This window comes from Tinamus guttatus, unplaced genomic scaffold (genome assembly GCF_059628265.1).
Source record: "Tinamus guttatus ecotype Peru unplaced genomic scaffold, ASM5962826v1 Tinamus_guttatus_pri_ptg000530l, whole genome shotgun sequence".
Classification (NCBI taxonomy): domain Eukaryota; kingdom Metazoa; phylum Chordata; class Aves; order Tinamiformes; family Tinamidae; genus Tinamus; species Tinamus guttatus.
Window position 1 is genome coordinate 5,707,385 of NW_028289064.1, and position 20,375 is coordinate 5,727,759.

The 20,375-nt window shown below is 35.8% G+C and overlaps 1 protein-coding gene across 1 annotated transcript in view; it reads left to right on the forward strand.

Moving 5' to 3' along the window:
• PIP4K2A (phosphatidylinositol-5-phosphate 4-kinase type 2 alpha) overlaps positions 1-20,375 on the forward strand; it is a 94,924-nt gene that overhangs the window by 44,326 nt on the left and 30,223 nt on the right. The window contains exons 2-4 of the mRNA XM_088533979.1: positions 6,150-6,247; positions 7,329-7,425; positions 19,138-19,290. Of these exons, the coding sequence (XP_088390105.1) occupies positions 6,150-6,247; positions 7,329-7,425; positions 19,138-19,290 (348 nt within the window). The remainder of the gene's footprint in view (positions 1-6,149; positions 6,248-7,328; positions 7,426-19,137; positions 19,291-20,375) is intronic.

The following is a 20,375-nucleotide window of genomic DNA, read 5'->3' on the forward strand; positions in this document are numbered from 1 at the left end:
TTTTTGTTTGTTTGGGTTTTTTTAATTAAAAGAAACTTCAGAAAAGCCTTGCTATTTTTTCTGCAAAAGTTTTAATGATCTTTAACTGATGTGTTTATTTCTCAGAATTTCTAAAGCCATAAAATATATTTGATAGTTTTGCAAAGGATTTGAGATATTGTGTGGTTAGCACATTGGGAAAGTGTGCCTTTATGCATTAATGGGATCTGAAAAATATTGGGCTCAGTTGGGCTTACATTTCGAGCAGTAGATTATTTGCTTTCATTGAAAGCTGACAGTCTAGAGATAGATACAGCTGAACCAATAATCAGTAGTGATTTTCTGGGGGGTGTTCTTCAGACCTGGGAAACCTTAAAGCATATTTTTCTTACAGCTACGTGGCCTTTTATACTGTCTTGTTTTTTCTGCATCTTTATATATCTTAAGTGAAAGTGATCCTAAAGATTCAGAGAATATTAAATATCCTATAACTTACGCTATATTTTCTTCATAGTCAAATAATTGCTTTGAGTTCAAGACTTGTTTCTGAATAACTAACTAAGGAACCACATATATAGCAGAAGTCTTCTGTGGTATTTAAAGTCCTAGCACATTTTAAAGTTAATAACAAATGTCTAGGTAGATATTTTTTACCTTGTCCTTTTAGGGAAAAAAAAAAAGGGAGGGGAATGAATTTTGTACGACTGAAACTACAAAAAGCTCGTTTAAAGCAAATTAAAAAGTATGTTGCTGAATTGATTTATTTCTCTACAGCATAACTTAGCTTAACCTTTTATTTCTCTTGCAAGAATAGTGTTGAGTGTAATTTAGACTGTCAAATGACATTTATCAAATGATAGTTTTGCCCTCTAACAGACAAATGTCTTCCACTAAAGTTGATTAGCTGCTGACCTCTTCCACCCTTTTGAGATCCTTCAAGGTAGATTTCAGAGTTGTAAAATAACCACTTTGCTTTTCCGCATATACTTTAATACAAAGCATTTACTGTCCCAGTAGCGACAGTGCAGCCTGCTCCACATCTGGCTATTGGAAGGATGCCTAGCGGTGCCTGTCACTGCTGCGCCCGTTGTGCCTTAACCCTCTCTGGTGCTCCCCGCAGAGGGGGGACAGCATTAAAAATGACTTTTTACAGGATAATAAAATAAATAACATCGATAAAGTTTATTTTCTGTGTGCTCTAGTGAACAGGAAAAACCTCTGTTTCATAAAGCCTGCATGGTTTTCAGTTATGAAGTAGGTGCCGGAAAAATGAAGCATAATAGTCTCCTAAATTTGAAATGTTATATATACCCCCGGTTCCTCTTTTCTATTCACATTCTTCAGCCCTGTAGCCTTCCTTTGTAAGAGTAATCCACTAGAAGCCAACCAGCTTGCCAGGGGAGGTTCAGGTTAGGCATTAGCACAAATTTCTGCACGGAAGGAGTGGTGAAGCATTGGGATCGGCTGCCCAGGGCAGTGGTGGAGTCACTGTCGCTGGCAGTGTGCCCATGAATGCGTGGATGAGGCACTTGGGGACATGGTTTAGCAGGAAGGTGTAGAAGGGCTTATGGTTGGACTCTATGATCTTGAAGGTCTTTTCCAACCATAATGATTCCATGATTCTATAATCTTTTATAAGCATTAACTTACAAGCAAGTGAATCAGCTATGCCTTTGAAGCAGCATATGTCTGGATCGATGCAGCAAAATGGTGGCTCTGTGTCTTAATGAAAAATACTGTCTAAAATCCCAATCTTCAGAGATCTGCACAAATTCCTATGCTGAAGAAGAAAATAAGAAGCTCCTATGCTCAAGAAGAAAGAAAATGATGAACATGGAAATCTCAGAGAGATTTGCTGTTGGTGTTAAAAGTGCGTTTCTTTTTTTGGCCTCAATAGCTCCTTTCTTTTGAACTCTTTCCCACCCCCACTTCTTCCAAACTCTGTTTTAAAAATAAGTAATTTATTGAAAAATGCATCTGACTTTCAGGCTAACAAAACAATTGTTTGTTGATCTTGGTATGTCAGGCTGCTGAGAAACAGCTTTTCATTCAGCATCAGAGCTAAGAGAAAAATAGATCTGAGAAGAAAGTAGCACTTTCTCAAGCTTAGCCACACACATTATCAGAAGGAATATATGTTTGAAATACATATATTTGAAACTGCTGAGAGCCATAACTGTGATTTAAGATGTTTTATCAAGCTGTTGAGCGTGAAAACACCTAATCCCTCCATTACTTCAATGTAAGTCTGCTTGACTGATATTTTAAATTAAAGGCTAAAGGTATCGATGCTGTATATTAAAGCTGAGATATTAAATAGAGATACCACAGAAATGAAAACTTTGAATAGAAAGAGATTTTTGGAAGCATCCGTTAGGTATTGCTAAGTAATCTATAGGATTTGTGGGATGCTTGGGAGGAAAGTTTAGGCACGTGGCATCTTCTGTGTTTTTGTTTTATCAATATTTTTATCAACAATCCCAGTGTTTTATGCCGTTTTTTTGCTGCAGCCTCGTACTGATAGGGTCAGGCTTCATCTGTGGAGAACAGGATGGTTCTTCTGTCTCCTCCAGCGAAACGTGCAGTATATGCTGTAAATTGCCTTTATTATGTGCTGCTTAAAAATCTCATTGTCTGCTTTGCATACAAACAATTTATTGCTGCTTATGTTCTGGCAGAATGAAAACTAATGTTTAATTATGCATTGCCCTAGTAATGTAGTGTTTAGGGTGAATGTATTTGAATTAAATAAGGGCCATTAATAATGCCTAACAATTTATGATATATTCATTGCTTGATTTCAAATGATATAAATTAGAGAAGCTTATTTGAAATGTCACCAATATAAGATGGCTTTGTGGGAACACCTCTCTGTGTGCTAATTTCAGAATCATTACCAGCTGAGTCTTACTATTTATTCAATGTCCAGTAGGCTTTTATTATTCCCTTATTTGCAGTTTAATTACAACCTCTGTTTTCCTGACAGTGTGAATTCAATCCTAAACCTGCAGGAGCAAAATGAGTTGCAATCAGTAGGTTCTTGCCTGAAAGCGCCACGTCCTTTCCCAGAGCGCCCCCGCGCCAGCGCAGCTCTGAGCAGCTCTGGGCTCTCACGATTCTTTGCACTATATATTTAAAGGGGCAATGTCCATCTAAGGGTTTAAAAATCATCTTCCTTAAAAGTTTGCAAGCCAAGGGGGATGTCTCTGTCACAAACATAGACACACATCTTCAAAGGAATTTACATTGCAGGACTGAAAGAACTATTTCTGTTTCAGTGTGAACCATATGCATTTATTGTAGAGATGCTATAGGAATGGTTTCTCTTAGAAGTAATTATAATTAAGTGAATGTTTGGTCCTGAATTCTCATCAACAGGTTAGTCTTCTGGCTAGTGAGCCTTTTCGGCTTCATTTATGTATCTTGATTAGCTTCATGGAAAATTGTTTCTTGCTTTTAATTTTCTTACATTCAGGAGAGGAAATAGAGGAAAATTGATATTTCTGATTTCTCCTGGCATTATTACAGCTATTGTAACACAATTTTGTTATAATTGGGAATATAGAATTTTTACCCTCACATCACATTTCATTTGCTCTTGTTAAGGGAGCTAATTATGTTTGGTAACTGAAGAGATGCACAAAATACATGGTACTGGTATCATATGCAGTTTATTTAAACTTTTGTGACACATGACCTTAGGACATAGAGAAGCAAAAACTTGATCTTAAAAGGCTAAGGCTGTTTTCTGTGCATTTTAACATGACAGTTTATTTACATAGTGATGCCAGGGTGAAGAACTGATCCCTTTGTGTGGTTCCAGTTTCCGCCAAGATGTAGCAACACGCTTGTTCCTTCCGATGTCACGTAGGCCAGCAGGCCCGCCCTGCTCAAATCTCTTTTAAAGGGTTTATTGCACAAAGACGCAGATCTTCTACTTGAGAGATTTAAATGAATCGATGGCCTGCAGTGCCGGGAGATGCCATTACTCACCTGGGACGCACTACCAAAGGTCACTTGTACTATATGTCTATCATTGGCAGCGGTGGAGCAGGGGGATTGTTTTTGTTTCTCTCTCCTGGTAGAGAGAAATTGCCTTAAAACACTGAAGAATTTACTTCAGAGTTGGGTGAATATTCTCAAAAAAAAAAAAGGCATGATATTCAACAAAAAATTCTGTTAGACTGTATTTTTTTGCCTGGTGATGGGGCATGCATGGTGGTAGTGGGGTTTGTACTTTTCGTACTTCTTCAAGCATGGATTTCGTGTACTATCCGGCAATTTAAAAGAGTAGATAATTCTGTGTAAGCACATCTAAAGCTTCATATCTGTGTTTCCTTGTATAATATATCTGCTTGAGTCTAGTGTTTTCGTACAACAGTTAGGCTAATTCGGTAGATCCATGAAGTGGCCTGTGGTCGCAGGCTGAGATTGATGTACAGTGATACCGGCTGTAGTTACGAGTTTGTATGTTAGATCTAGTGATGTTCGATCAATGTTTTGTTATTTTATGTCGTAGTTAATGAGGTGTCAGGGTGATTTATTAGGCTTGTGCAGCTGTGTTTGCACAAATTTCCCGAAGCTCCTTCTTTCTCTCCCCTCAGGAGGAGGAAGGAGCCCTCTCCCTAGAACGTCAAGGAGAAGAGCACGTTGTTCAGCCAGTCTCAGCTATCTTCATATTTCATTTCTAGCCTCTGTTGAATAACTGCAGAGCTTTTAAGGGCTTTACAAAGAAGTATTTCGTAAAGCACATTCAACAGATTTTTATCTCTTTTACTGTGGGCTGCAAGGGATATGAGTAACAGAAATGAGACATGGCTAGAGGAGCTTTATTGAGACTTAAAAATACTGGAAAGTATTGAGGCTCTCTGACGTACCTGCTTGCATTGATTTCTTTTCTCTGTTTAAAAGTGAAAAAAACTCATTGTTTTTGCATTTTTTTAATCTTCAGTTCTGCCCAAGATCATTCAGTAAAAGCTCCTACTTTCTATTAGCAAGAGCATATTTCCTCCTATATTTATGACCTGTAGCTCTTTCAGTGAAGGCTTCTCAAAAAGCTTTTCTTAAGCAATGTAGTATTTGCAGGGAACTAACAACTTGTTAGCTGGAAAGCGATGCTGGATAAGTACAACTGCTAGGAGCAGCCCGCCTGGAGTCACCCCTGCTTAGTTATAACCACCTCTACTGTGCATTTGCATCCACATACCAAGAGTTTGTATTTGGCTAAAGCAAAATGTGCTCTGCATGAGCAGAAAGATTTGATCGTGTAGATCAAAACACATTACCAAGGGCTGGAACACTACAGGAGCATAGGTAAAATGTATTCAATGAGTATTTACTTCTTGTAGTGGATATTTCGTCTTTTCTTTTTAACACCCAAATGGATATTATGTTCATCATGTAGTAGTTAAAATTTATAAAAATAATTGTAGATTAATACTTATAATAATAAAAACATGTCTACAAACTAAGTAACTGTGAACTCATTTACATTTTCTCATAAACACACGGCAATAAGTGGATGCTTCTGAAAATAAGTGGGTGCTTGTGTTTGTAAAATCCTAGTCTTGAGAAGACTGACAATATTTATTTCAAATCTAGAAAGAATAAATGGCATGCATAAATACGAGAAACCAATTAAATTGAATATTCAAAAAAAAAAAGACCTTAATGCCTTTTTATGAAAACTCAACTGAGCTCTGAGCTTATATAAGAAACGAGTCTCTGCTTATTAAGTTCACAATATGTGCATTCAGTGTAGGTTTCAGTTTAAGACTAGTTTGTAAACTGTGAAGGTTAACAGTCTCTGCAAATGCAGAATTTGGATTATCTAGAGAAAATGCAGCTCTATTAAACAGGAAGAGTTTTTTAAAATTAAAGACTGTTTTGCTGACATCATCATCACTGACCTTTCATAAATCATATTTTCCAGGAGTGCTCTGAAACACCTCTTCCCTGAAATCGGTATAAGTATGGAACGCTATTTCTTCTCTCCCATACTGTTGATCCTCTGACTGCATTTGGAAAGAGCAATCTGTTTTTCTGTTCTTAAGCTTAATTCCAGAGCACACTAAAAGGAAACAGTAGACCGAGTGACTTCTTCACAATTAAATCACATGCAGCATCTTTGAAAAGACATCAGCAACTAAAACATACTCTGTTTTCTCTAGATCAATGAACTGAGCCATGTTCAAATCCCTGTTATGTTGATGCCAGATGATTTCAAAGCATACTCAAAGATAAAGGTGGACAATCACCTTTTCAACAAGTAAGTACAAGTAACAATTCTTTGTAGAAATGGGTAGTGGATGTTATTTTTCAATTGATGGGACTGAAATTTTGATGATTAATTTAATCCTGTGTTTAGCATAACCATCTGTGCTATTCTAAAAAGCAACAGGAGGGGCTGCTGGGTAGTATTCTTTTCCATATGGTATATTATTGCCTTATGTATATATTTTATGTTAAAATATTTCACTCTGTGATTACTGGTAGCTGATATACATACTCATTTTGATTTTTTTTAAGTATAAAATCACATACAAATATTTTTAATATTTTAAATGAAATATTTGAGTAAGAATGAGAATTTAAATCACATATCAAAGCTGAATATTTTGCAAGCTTTTATTATTCATAGTAGGAAGCCATATTATTCATAGATGAGCTCAAAAAGTATTAGGATGATTTAATGTAATATCCCCATCTCTTAAAAATAAAGGTGCACCACAAGTGGAACATGCAGCATACAAAACTGTTAATACTGTTTTGTGTGTAAATGAAATTCACGTTAAGAAAATACTTGTAAAAAGGAAAGAATTATTTTGTGTCATATGAGTCTGTGGCAAAGTTCAAAATTACTTTTCTCTAGTTTGATGCCTGAAATTAATAGGGCATGAGAACCAGTTCAATACAAAATGAACACAATTTTCTTGAAGCTTTGATGTTGTCATTACTTTCTGATGTCACACATGATGTAGTTCTTCTATAATTCAATCATTTTTTTCACCTTTTGGAGATATTCAGGGCAAAGGGAAGATATTCTTTTCTGACTTTGAGTCCAGATGCAAAAGCAATCAAAATGCAATCTGTATTTATTTCATCCAGTTCTGATATGTCTTGTTAGAGACAAATAAATATATTTGCATAAAAAATATAAAATTTGGTAAAGAGAAAAAAAAAAGAATATGCTGAGCCCAAATCTGATTCTTTTTTTGAAGACGTTAGAAGAGAAATTGTAAATCTCCTTATTCTCTGCTTTGTATGAACAGACTTGGGACAGAATACTCCAGAATTACTTAATTGCATATGCAAGTGAAGGAAGTTGATTTGGTGTTATATTCTTTCAGAGAAAACATGCCAAGTCATTTCAAATTTAAGGAATATTGTCCAATGGTTTTCCGTAATCTAAGAGAGAGGTTTGGAATTGATGATCAAGACTTTCAGGTAAGTTTGCTTTCAAAATACCTAAACTCGTGATGTGATCGGTTTTTAAAGGTTAGCAATGCTGTACTTGTGAATAGCAAGTCCGCATGCTGGAACAAAGTGCTTGTATTTATGTATTAGTTGAAGAAAACTGATCAAGAAAGAAGAGGTACTTTCTAAGTCTTTCCCCCATGAGCAGCCAGAACAATCTGTCCAAGCTGGCTTTTACTTCTTACCTTTTTACTATCCTTGGTAAAGTCTCCTCATTTCCCATTAGAGCACCCGCAAGCCGTGCTATTAAAGCTCTGAGTTGATGCCTCTTGAAACAGAAGAAAAAATGTCTGGACAGTACTGACATGAGATGCTGTATTCACCTGAATCACTTATTTAACACTTGCTCTAGTGACATGCCTATGTGAGATGTAGTTTCAGAAAAGACCACGGCCTTCTGTTTTCTTCCTGTTTTTTTGGTTTAGAAGTAGGATGTATGGCCAGCCAATTTCCTACTCCTGCATTGCATCTCCTTCTCCCACTGTTACGGGAATGTGGGAACAAATAACTTGCATAGGGGACATACATACTGCAAAATAGGAAATTGCTCTTGTGTTGGCAATATTGTCTTTTGCAGTCAGAAAATTCTTGAACTCTGCTTCAGTCTGCTCACGGTCACTGTCATTTCTTTGTCATTATTTATTCTTAATATACATTGTTTCAGATATAGCAATAATTCCTACACCAGTTACACTGCTAGACATCTCATTCTATCCTATGTAACACTCACTGTACCCAGTACCCACATCAGTCGTGTTCTTTTGCTCCTCCAAGCTATTTTGATGTGGGCAGAAGCTGTACCCTGTGATTAAGAAATATCAGAAGATATTTAATATTAGGTTTTGTGTAGCTAAACAGATAATGGAAAATGGATTTGTCATAATATTCACATCTGTATTACTTAGAACGGTCTGAATGCTGCAGCCTAAACCTAAATCTATTTCCTTCAACGATCCTCTTCATCAGCTTTTCCTTTTTCAGTTTCAAGCAGTGTGTTACAAATGCATAGCTTGCTTAAAACGGTGCTTGCAGGAGTACAGGTGAAGATTAGCTTGTGCAGTCTCAATACTTGGCCACTGTAACTTTGGTAAGACTTTCTGCCAGCAGGTGGGGAAGTTTTTTCATTTGCTCTTACTTTTTTCCTTTGGTGGAGCTGGTGTGATCATATTGCATAATTCTTTACTTCCCGTTTTACTGAAGAAATGTTAAGGCTCAGCAGTTTTTACAGTCAAGCCACTAACAGTTCTGACAGTTGGCCCCACAATATCAAATTGCATTCCTGGGTTCAATTTTTCTAATGGATTAAAGAGGAACTTTTTGTTTGGGAAGTTATTTGACTCCTTATATAAAGGTTTCCTTTTCCTTGACAAAGGAAAAGGATCAGTGAGTCAAAGAAGAGAGATGTGATTGCTCCAAAACTTAAAATTACGGTGTCAGCTAACACTCAAAATCTTTTAGAAGATGGGATGATGACATTAGTAGGCAATCAGATTACATTTCAGTGTGTGTGTTTTAGAAGACTTAAGATGCTGTCATTAGTTAAAATTGGCGCACAATTAAAATTGCATTGCAGAATGTTTTCATCTGTGCCACTGTTAGTACAGCAATTGCTGTGTTGTAACTATACTATACTGCTCTTAGAATTTATTAATGATGACAATGGTAAACAGTGTTATATGAGTGTCACTAAAAATGTGCATATTTTCACATCAAAACCAAAAATTTTTTCTTGTAGTTATGTGGTTTGGGATTTTTAGACAATATATCCAAACAACCCAAAAGAAGAGAATGTAACCATATATAGGTGTAAATGTAACAGTTTTTGTTAAAGAAAAAAAATCAATGCTATTAAGTATTTCAAATTTGTGTATTGAACCACAGAAGTTAGATGGTATTAATTTTGACCCACAGGAAAATGAGATCTGTCTTTACTAGTCTTTTCTGCATTCCAAGCAGTTTATGACTCTGAATTCCTATTCTGCTGGACTGTTCTGATAAAATAAAATAAAATTTAAAAATCCTGAAAATAGTAATACATTTTGAGTACACTTTTGAAATTCTAAATCATTTTAAATAAATACACATAAATGAAAATTCAAGTAAAATTGGAATCAAATGTGAGATAGGGATATATCCCAATAAAAGTAAAAGCTGCTTTCATTTTACTGTTTGCTTTCCCTGTGGTTTAAAAATGGAATCTAATTTGCCAAAGGCAAGCGGACTCTCTATACATTCACTTTAGATGAACGTGTGCTCAGGAAATCATTCCAATGAACATTGGTTAAAATGATAGTCTATGCTCAGAACCAAAAATGAATTGGAAAAAGCAGTACTAAACTGAGAAACCTGTGGATCAGAAAACAAATAACTTCAGATAGTTTATTATTTATAAAATGGTTTTCAGAAAAGGAGTCCTAATCAGTTGTGAACATTGTCATTCCAGTTATTGATCAAGATAGGACTAGTGGATGGATAACTAGATAAATCTGTTTATCTGTTAATGGAGAAACTAGAGAAACTAGTAGATAAATAAGCCTAATAACCTTGTTCATTAGTCAGATACATCAGTGCATTTGAAAAGAACGTTCTTTCCAAATGTTTTAGTTTTCATAGTATTCTGCAGATATCCTATATGAGTTGTTCCAGAGGACAGATAGCGTTACTCATAAGGAAAGACAGAAACTGTACCTCATGAAAAAAATTTGGTAGTGCACACTCTAACTACTGAGCTATGTTCATGTTAATGCTTGATATTGTGTTATTCACCTTTATGGTAGATTTGTCAATACATACACAGGTCTAGTTCATATATGAATTATTAATACAGAGACTCCCCTCTTATTTTTGAGGAGACTTAACTACCAAAGTCCATTTTCTTTTGCATGCAATCTAATTTCAAAGTCAGGAGAATTCCCCTTGAGTTGCAGCTCATATCTTCCAGAAAACCATTACTAGTGATGAGATGATTAAAAAATGAGGGTTTGGGATCTTTGAAATGAGTTGCCTCCCTTCGCATGAGGCAAACCACCTTCTTTTCTTGAGGCATCTTCAGTAATCTATCCAATAAGCTTATTTAATAACTAGTTGTGCTTTTCTGAAAAATGGTTTGATTAGTATTAAGATGGGATTGAAGTTTCCCGGAGATACATGCTTAGTTGTTAGAAAATGAGTGGTGTTTTGTTGTTGTTGTTGTTGTTGTTGTTGTTTTGTTTGTTTGCTTGCTTTTTTTTGTTGATGTTGGGTTTTTTGGGGGGAGGGGGATGCTATTTTTTCTTTATTACGTTTCTTTATTCATGTGGAAAATAGAGTATGAAGTAGGTAAACCTTGAGTTTTAGTCAGCATTTGCTAATATATACCTGTTATGACAGATCTTCAGGTAAGGATAAGAAACATTTCCTATGTCAAAAAATGTTTCCTTAGACCCCTATCATCCTTCTTATTTGTCACATATTACTAAGATATTTATTACATCAAATGAGAAAAATATTCTGGCTGTATTTATTATTGTTCTTTGTGCTGTTGTGTAGTAGTAGTATGTATATAGATCTCTTACCCAAGAAAAAAATTAAGAGTCAAAGCAATTCCACAACACAGAAAATTAATAAATGAAAAAATTTACTTTATGTTACAAAATGACCTTGTGTCAATGTCTTCTAATTCATCAAAAAGGAATCTCAAACTCTTAAGATTGTCCTAGCATTGACAAGAAAATTTCAGAGAACATTAATTGTTTCCAATAGAAAGAAGTGGAGTCAAAAACAGATGTAGTAATGTAAATTGCACACTATGGTCCTAACTTAACTTTTATTTTCTACATCTGCTTCCATAGACATGTATTTTGCAAAATCTACTGTACAGAAAGGCCTCTTTTCATGTCAAAATATATGGGAAACAAGGAAACTTTGAGTTTCCTTTCAACTTGATTGCCATAATTTCTCATCTTACAAAGCCCAAGAATACAATTATGCTGGAAGAATTACAGAACTAATTTCTGTACACTGCACAATTATGAGAAATTAAAAGTTAGCAGCTGAATGAAGAAAATTTGTCCCCCCAAACAAAGTTTAAAACACTCCTACTGTTGCAAATCCTTCTGCTCCTGTTGCTCTGGAAAGGGTATCTTGATTTACTACCCTCTAGCACATCTGTTCTTGCTTAAAGTTTACATAAATCTGGATTCTACTAGGCTCAACAGAGGGAAAGTAGGTTCTTGCCCAATAAAACAGAATTGCTTATACAAGAGAGCATCAGTCCCGGTGTAGCTGATTCTTTTACTGGGAGTGAGAGAGACCAAAACTGATTTTCCTTAAAGTTTTAGCATTTAGTGTAGCAGGAGAAATGTTTACATTTCATATGACTTTGGCTGTTTGTGGCAGAAATTTGTACAGCTTGTTTGTATAGGATGTAAAGTTCATAAAGAACTTGTGGGAGATGTTCTTTCAAGTGCATTTTAATGTTTAGAGATGCTTATTATTTCTATATGTAAAAGTTTGGAATCTAAAATGAAAGTTGATGATCCTTGCTTTTAAGCAATTTCATTAATAGAGAACCACATGAACTTGGTATTTTTCACTTCTGATGTGTTTCTCTCTTTAGCTTGTGGTATCTCTCGTAACTTTTTATACAGAAGAATTTCTTGAGGTATTTTATAGTCCAGACTATGAACTTTATAATTCTTTAAAGATTTTCTTGTTAGATTGTCAGATAGATTCAACCTGCAGATATAATGGAGTATACTTTCCAAAATTTTTATCAGGCAAAGTTCTGGCAATAACAACTAAGTTTTCTACTCCATAACATGACAATATAAGACTTGATACAAATGTCTTACTACAAAGCCATTCTTCTAATATACATATATATAAAAAGCTATTTGATATGAAGCACCTTCTGTTGTGCTATCATACTGCAGACATGAAAATGCTCAAGGAGAATGGTATAGCATTCTATGCTGACATAGAAAATAAACCTATGACAAAGCCAAACATCTCTGGGATTGTTCCTTCTGCTTTTACATTGTAACAGTAGTTCTGGAAACCTCTGGCCAAACACTGTCATGAACATCTTCCCCAAAATACTTTTTTTTTTCAAATTACAACAAAGATTCTTGGAGATTTTCTGTGCAGCTGTATCATACTGTTTCTTTCCAATATGCTTCATAACTTTATATACCTGTTTGCTTATATCCATGATTCCTGGTCTCTTAAAAATAAATAAATAAATAAAGTTGGGGAAAGCTGTACGCTTATCTTCATGAGAACCTGTTCGTAGGGCAGGCGTTGCCACCGTAACCACTCTCACAAGAGAACAGCCCGATCATGTGTGCAGGATTCTGCTAACAACCGTGAACCACTGCCAATCTTTTCCACTGAACTATAATTCTCCTTGTAAGGGAGCACCTCTGCGTGCTTGTTTTGGCCTATTCATTCATGCAGAGTTTCCCCAGTGGCACCCTGTAGGTGTCTTGGGATTTGATCTGATTTTTCCTTGGGCTATGTCACTGAAACAGAAGCAGAATGTTTTGCGATGTTCATTTTAACATCCTGCAACTTTTCAATGAGATCACAGTACCAGGAACTGCAATTCCCCCTTTGACTTGACTTTACAAAATGTGAAAGGTTTAGATCAGTGAGAAGCTGTTTAGCCAGTCAGTTGGAAAGATTACTGTTCTTCTGAACCTCTCCTTACTTTGTCGAGAGAATTTTCTCTTGCCCTTTTTCCTTTTTTAGATAAGCTCTGTTTCAAAAACGACTGCCATTAGGCTTCCTTTTTAGATTAATTAAATTAAGTGTTTCTATTATATCCAACACAGTACAAATGCATCAAGTTTTTAAAATATAATCTGTTCTGCTCAAGAAACAGTGACATTTACATGAGATGTGTAAAAGATTAGAATGAGTTAATTAAATTGACCTTTAAATCTCTCCACCCTCTTGGAGTCTGTGGCTAATCCCTGGCCTCCCATTGTGGAGATAAATATTCTTGCTGTGAACATTTTAAGCAAAGTGGGCAGAAGAGGAAGAGCCCCACCAGCATTTTGTCTTTAAAAGCAAAGACAATATTGCCCCAGTCAGCAATATAGCTTTCAATTATGGAGTGGGGCAAAGCTCTTCTGAACTTTAGTGGCAGGACCTATGACTCTACTCCACGTGTTCACTCACAAATATTGTTTCTTTCAAAACAAATAGCTCCAAAGAGTTTACCTTGCTGTTAGAAACAAGCAAAGTCTCTTTCAAAATCAGTTTGTTTTCTCTGATGACTAGTATTTGTGTAACTAGCGCTATTAATAATGTTATTACTACTTAATTACAATAATTCTAGCAATTTTTACTAACCAGTGTAAAAGGTAAATTTTCAAAAGATAAAAAAATTAGTTGATATTTTTAGCTAAGTTGTAGGACTCTTGGGGATGCCTGTTATACAGTATTTGACTTAATAGTGGGTGACTTTCTGATTTTTAAAATGCTAATTGTTGTTTTAAATGAATATGTGTAAATAATAAAGAGGTTGTTATATGTTAGTGATCAAAATTTAATTGCTAGTGAGCAACTGACATTTTGTGTAGTAGTAAAAAATTGCAGAAGATACAAAACCTGTCCAAGCTACAAACTGTGATTACAACTGAAAAGAACTATATAAATATCCTTGGAGAAAAACAATACTAGATACTTTAGGAAAGAATAAATAAGAAAGACTGGAAAAGGAACTCATTCTAATTCAAAATTAGACCTACCTTTTCAGCTATGCAATACTTAAAAAATAGAATAAATACAGCTGTGAATATCTATATTTGAAGTTGGAAAATCAGCACCATCTTTCAGGAAATTATGCCTTAACCAAAGGAAAGATTTGGAATTTCACTGAGGAATTAAATGGGGAAAATATAAGTGGTCTATCATGTGAGACAGTTGAGTTAATTATAATTTATTAAATTCTTTTGAAAACTCTAAATAAGATCCTGCAAACTTCAAAGATTTTCAGATGAGGACACTGGGGAAACGTTTTTTTTCCTTACCTGATAGAATTCTACCATAGAAAATAAGAAAAAAATCTCTACAGATTATTCAGAATCTGGGAAATCATTTTGGAGGGAATAGCCAGATCTACAGTAAAACTAGATGATCTTTCACTTAATTTGTTGCAGATCGAGTTCCTACCATAGGTAAAATGAATACTTTCAATTTAAGTGTGCTGATTAACTTTCTGCATCAAGAACACTTTGGGAAATGAAATACTGCATAGTGAGGGTTTCAGCCATTTATATTTAAGCCCCCACGTAGATTATTTTATCCATAGTTAATTCTGTGGTATGGGGTAAATTCTTAGTGATCTGGAGCCTGTCAGCACTGAAGATGAGGGTTTCTGATTGCTGCCGCTCAGCGCAACTGCAGGTGATCCTTCTTCTATTGCTCCATGTGAGGGCAACAGGGCTTTCAGGCAGTGATTTCTCTGAGGGAAACCATGTGGGAGAGAAGGAGAGTTATATAAAAGAGAAATTTATCTGTTAGAGGTACCCCTGAGCTTGTCATGTTAAATGTGTCTTCATTTGTGTCAGTAATTATACAAGTAATTTAGCATAGTCTTTAAACGACCTCATAAAAGTATTCACACTTAAAAAATACAAAACCTTTTCATTCTCCCAAGACAAAAAAAAAAATAATAATTAAAAAAAAACCCAGCAGGCGCGAGATTAAAAATTCGCAAGTTAGAAGAGAATGGGGAATTGACAGAGCACTAACGCTCCGCACGGGAGACTTGAAGCGAGTTGCTAAGTAAAGCTGTTAAGCGGAACGGGATATGTGTGGCTGACAGATGTTTGAGTTGTGCGGCGGTGAGGCGGTTCGTGGCAGAACAGGGGATGGCTGTGGTAATCCGGAGCGGATGGAAGTCTGAGACCCCATTTTCCAGTTTTCCTCTGAATTTTGGGTTTGCTTACATGATGTTTGTTAGCTTACAATGACTAAGGCTCTGACATCTTAGAGAGAAATTCTCCACTGTTTCCTTATACAGCGTGAAAGTGTTTGGTATTAGCAGTAAGTGCTGATAAAAGACTTGTTAGAACATCAAACCCATATCTCCTCAAGAGGATAAGCTTTCTTCCGTATTGGGAAGATATCCTTCCTGTTCTCCTTCTGTGGCTCGCAGATCTGTTCTAGGCGAGAAGTGGCTTCTCTCCATCTGTTCATATTGGGCTTAGTCTTAGAAGTGGAGCCAGAGGGATTTCAGTCTGGTATTTGCCACGATAGATCTCTGTTGCCTTTCCCCCTCCTTCAGCTCATAGGCAGGGGCTTATGGACTTCTACTTGTTCATTTTTTAACCTGCTTGGCATTTGAAAATCCTTTAGAAAATGAATATAGTTGAGTTTCAGGCTCTATTTCTTTCCCAATCCCTTGAGAAAGTCCTGCCGAAGGAGGAACCACTGCCGCCGTGCTTGGCCCCGTTATCTGAGTTTCCTGTCGAACACGAGTGCAGAGTGATCCCTATGCTGCTGGCTGCAAGCAGGTTGAGTCAGCCTCCCTCCCACTGCATTTGTGCCCAGATGTCCAAAGAACATCTTATTGCCCTGTTTTACTCACTTTTTGTAGAAATTATCCCTGAAATTTTTGTGTATGTTGTGGCAAAACTCATATTGATTATAGGAATATTTTACCATATGCTGTCTCACAGCGTATGATAGTAAAAAAACCACAATTCTATACATTAGGCCAGTTAATAGTCCAAACTACGGTTTTCATGATCTGCATGGCGTACAATGCAAATCGAATGTTACATGTACTATTACTGATATTTTAGACTGGGATTTTTTTTTTTTTTACCAGTTCTAGGTTTACTAGTGGCTGCATTTTAGACAGGATTGTGCCAGATATTCTTAGCCATTTTTTTGCGTTATCTTTCAAAAGACACATTTTCCAGCAAAGGATCTCTTCCATTTCCAGTGCATATACTATTTATTTTCTAGTATTTGGCATAGCTGAATTTATAGGGCACAAAATGTTTTGGTTTATGCTTACAGAGTTAGGTTAAACATGTAAGTTAGCTTTCCCTACACCAGAAGTATTGTAATATAAACACATTTGGTATTTAACATCCTTTCAACCTCTAATAATTACTAAAGCCAGAATATTGCAGAGAGGGCATCTGGATTACCTGAGCATGAACATAACAGCACTGCTTAGCATAAGAATGTTTTTTTCCTAAAAAAAAGATATATATATATATATATGATAAAATGTTAGTTGTGTGAATTCTTATTAAGCTTGATATAGATAATTAATAATAAAATAGCCATCTGCTCATAAATGCATTACCATTTCTAACCTTTTAAAGCATTAAGAAAGAGTAAATTGCGTGCTAAGTACTTATTGCATGTACAGAATATAATACAGATGTATTATACAAGGGAATACTATATTCCCTTGTTAGCAGCATATTTAGAATGATAGTTGTATTTGCAAATCAGCTGTTATTGCAGCTAACAATCAGGCAGAATTCATCTCCACTAGAAAAACAGCTACTGCTGGAAAAGACAAGAGTCAGGGGAAAAAAACATGATTTACCAAATCTGGCTAGTTTCTTTTTTAAATGTTGTCTGAGCTGTAATGAAAGGAAGCATGGTAAAGGGAGTATTAGTTGATTCTTACTTGAACAACTGTAACACTTTATAAGTCAAAATTTTGTATTGCTTGTGCTGTCTGTACTGAAATGCATCAAGTATCATATTCCAACATGAGAATCTAACATATTAAGAACTTGGATAAATGTATATTAGTTTTCATGGGCTGCTACATAATCATACCTATATACTAGATATTATTTTTAATCATCGGATGAAGCAGTTTATGCTTGCATGAGCATAGACATTTGGGAGGTTTGAAGTAAAAATGGGTTGGTCCCTTTATGGCCTCAAAATTACTGAATTTAAGACATAGACTGCTCCAGAGAAGAAGCATCTCGTGGTGTACCTCTGTTAACACACTGCTTGCACTATTGATCTCCAGAGACGCTTGGCTGGAAGCAGCATGTTTCTACTTGTAGTGAAACTATTCTGAAGTGTTTCTCCTTCATTCCGACTCCTGAGAAGTCTTTTGGGGAAGAATGTTCATGTGTGTTATCTTAATGCTAACTTGAGTCCTCTGTATCGTCTTCGCTTTTTCATTGTTTCTGAAGAGGTCTTGCCCTGGCTCTAGAAGCCAGAGGCCTCCTACAAAGGATAGTTTCTAAGACAAATCTGTAATTCAGTTTTCAAACCATCAGAGCCCTGACAACAAATGTAACATTAAGAGGATTTGATCCATTTATGATACCTTTCCTGTTGAGGTGACTTCCGCAGCATATAAAAACATTTCAGTGGTGGAGAAGTGGGGAAGGAATTTGAAGATGGAACATCTGAAAACAGATAGAAAATAAGTATTACTGCAGGTTTCTATTTTCTGAGTTCCCATAACTAGTGTTTTCATACCATGTGAAGTCATGCAGCATCAGGTTCTGAAAACTGTGATGGAGGTAGCTGAGACTGGAAGGAGTGATTGTCTTATTAGGACTCTCATCTGTTAATTGACTATGAAAACTCAGTTTAAGGAAGGAACCGAGTCCACAGTATTTGTCCCAAAAGTTCTGTTTTCATGAGTCTGAAAGAACTGGTTATTTGCAAGCACTAGGGGAACATCTGTATCCTTTATTTCTGTAGTGAATTGAGAGAATAGGAGAAGAAAACATCACTTTTCTATAAGAAAAAAATCAAAAATCATCACCTATCTATAAAAAGGGAGTAGTGTACAAAGATGTGTTTTTCTTACATGAGTGTCATAATTAGGTTTTCATTCCAGGAAAACTTATTAAAGTTTGGTACATTTAGGCAATGCATTCCTGTTTTTCCTACTGATCCTGAATATTTCATTTGAACTAAGAAGCCTTGTGGGAAAATATTTTGGTTTTCTTTCACTTAATGTTAAATTCAGAAATCATCCCACATATGTGATAGGATTTAAATATGCTCAAGGTCCGTTGAGGCCAGTGGGATTCCTATACACAATTTAAAAGTATAAGCAACCCTAAATATGGACACTTACTTGCATGTGTTCCAGTGGCTTCTTAAATTCAAGCTATTAACTTGAACTTTAGCTAATTAACTGATCAGCTGCACTTGAGCTTGTCTAAAGGTAGTTAGGTCTATCTGACAAAAGGAGGAACAGGATGGTGATGGGCTAGATACCAAATCACAGGAATAGCTCTGGGGCCAGAGCTCAGAATCTAACTCTCAGTCCTGGGTTGTGTACCAGATCACATTCACTCAAGAAAAACACTGCTCAGTTGTAAAATGATACTGCTAATGAATCCTGTATGTATAATTATTGTGGTGTAATATGATGATTCTTTTTTATAAGACTATGTAGTTTGTCCTGAGAGCCGATAACATATATGTAGCAAAGCACAGTGAAATCTAATTCAACTTTATGAGTGATTTTTAAATTACTGATGGCCGATACCTTCCTTCAACCACTCTTTTCTTTTGCACATATCTTGAAGTGATTTGTCGATTTGAGATACATGCTATAGTAGAGTTCAACTAGTGCAAATGATTTGAAAAAAGATTTTAAAATAACTGTATGTGTTCTCTACCTGTTTTAATTAAAACTTGCATATTTTTGTCTGACTTGATTTTTTTTTGACTAATTGACAGAATTCCTTGACAAGAAGTGCACCACTTGCCAATGATTCCCAAGCGCGCAGTGGTGCCCGCTTTCATACATCTTACGACAAAAGATATATCATCAAAACTATAACAAGTGAAGATGTAGCAGAAATGCACAACATACTGAAGAAATACCATCAGGTAATTATATCAAAATATGGGATCTCCTCTTAAATGTTATAATGCAAGAGCAGGAGGGGAAAATGTGTATATCAGAGAGAAATCAGTACTCTATTGGCTGTAGAGATATTGGATTTTTGGAGTGGTGTCTGTCTGTTTTTAGAATGCTAAAATTTAATAATTATGGCAAAAGGATCGCTTCTTCTTCTTTTTTTTTTTTTTTTTTTTTTTGACCAGCAATTTATTGTGCATCTGCAATTCACAAGGCTGCATTCTTCTAAATGTCTAAACTAGCTCCAAGCAAAATGATACGTCTACCTGATACGGATTTGCTGATTTGGAATCCACGAGTTTCTAAGCTTATTAAGAAGCTCTGACTTTCAGTTAGCACGTGCCCAATCTTGACACTATTTTATTCTGGCCTAGCTTAGGGATGTGTCTGTGGTCCAGACCAGACCTTGCTGGTCCGATCACTGTCTGGTCTGTGCATTCCAGTAACAACAGACTGCAAATCGTAAATGTTGTCCTGTATGAGAAATGAAAAATTTGGTATAATTTACATAAATGGACAGGTTTTGCCAGTGTGAATTTATGTTAAACTACTGTAAAGTCAAGAGCAAATAGAAATCTCTCAAATTTATATCGATAATTGTCACAATGTGGCAGTGTATATTTTGCAAGGCACAGTTGCAGGGGTGGGGAGAGAAAGGCAGGCACCTCAGAAAAATGGAAAGCCTTAAAAAAATCAGTGCGAGTTTTCTTAGCTTCAAAGCAGTTTGAATAAGCCATCAAATACATAATAAAACTGGAAAGCTTATAAAAACTCTCTAAACTATGATTCTTAAAACAAGGTTTTTTTCCTCCCTTCCACCTTCTCCTCACTTTTGTGGGCTGTGGTTTCCAGTTAAACCTTCAGGAGATTCAGTGTTTTCATTTCTTGCAGATTTTTATTTTTGTCTTGCAATGTTTAGTAATTTTCTGACAGTTTCAATCAATCAAATAGGAAACTCAAAGTCCATTTTAGAAGCAACTGTTTCTCAACACTGAGTGTAGGCAAAACTCTCAAAAGCTCTCAGACTTGACCTTTTTTCTTTTCTGTAACTTTT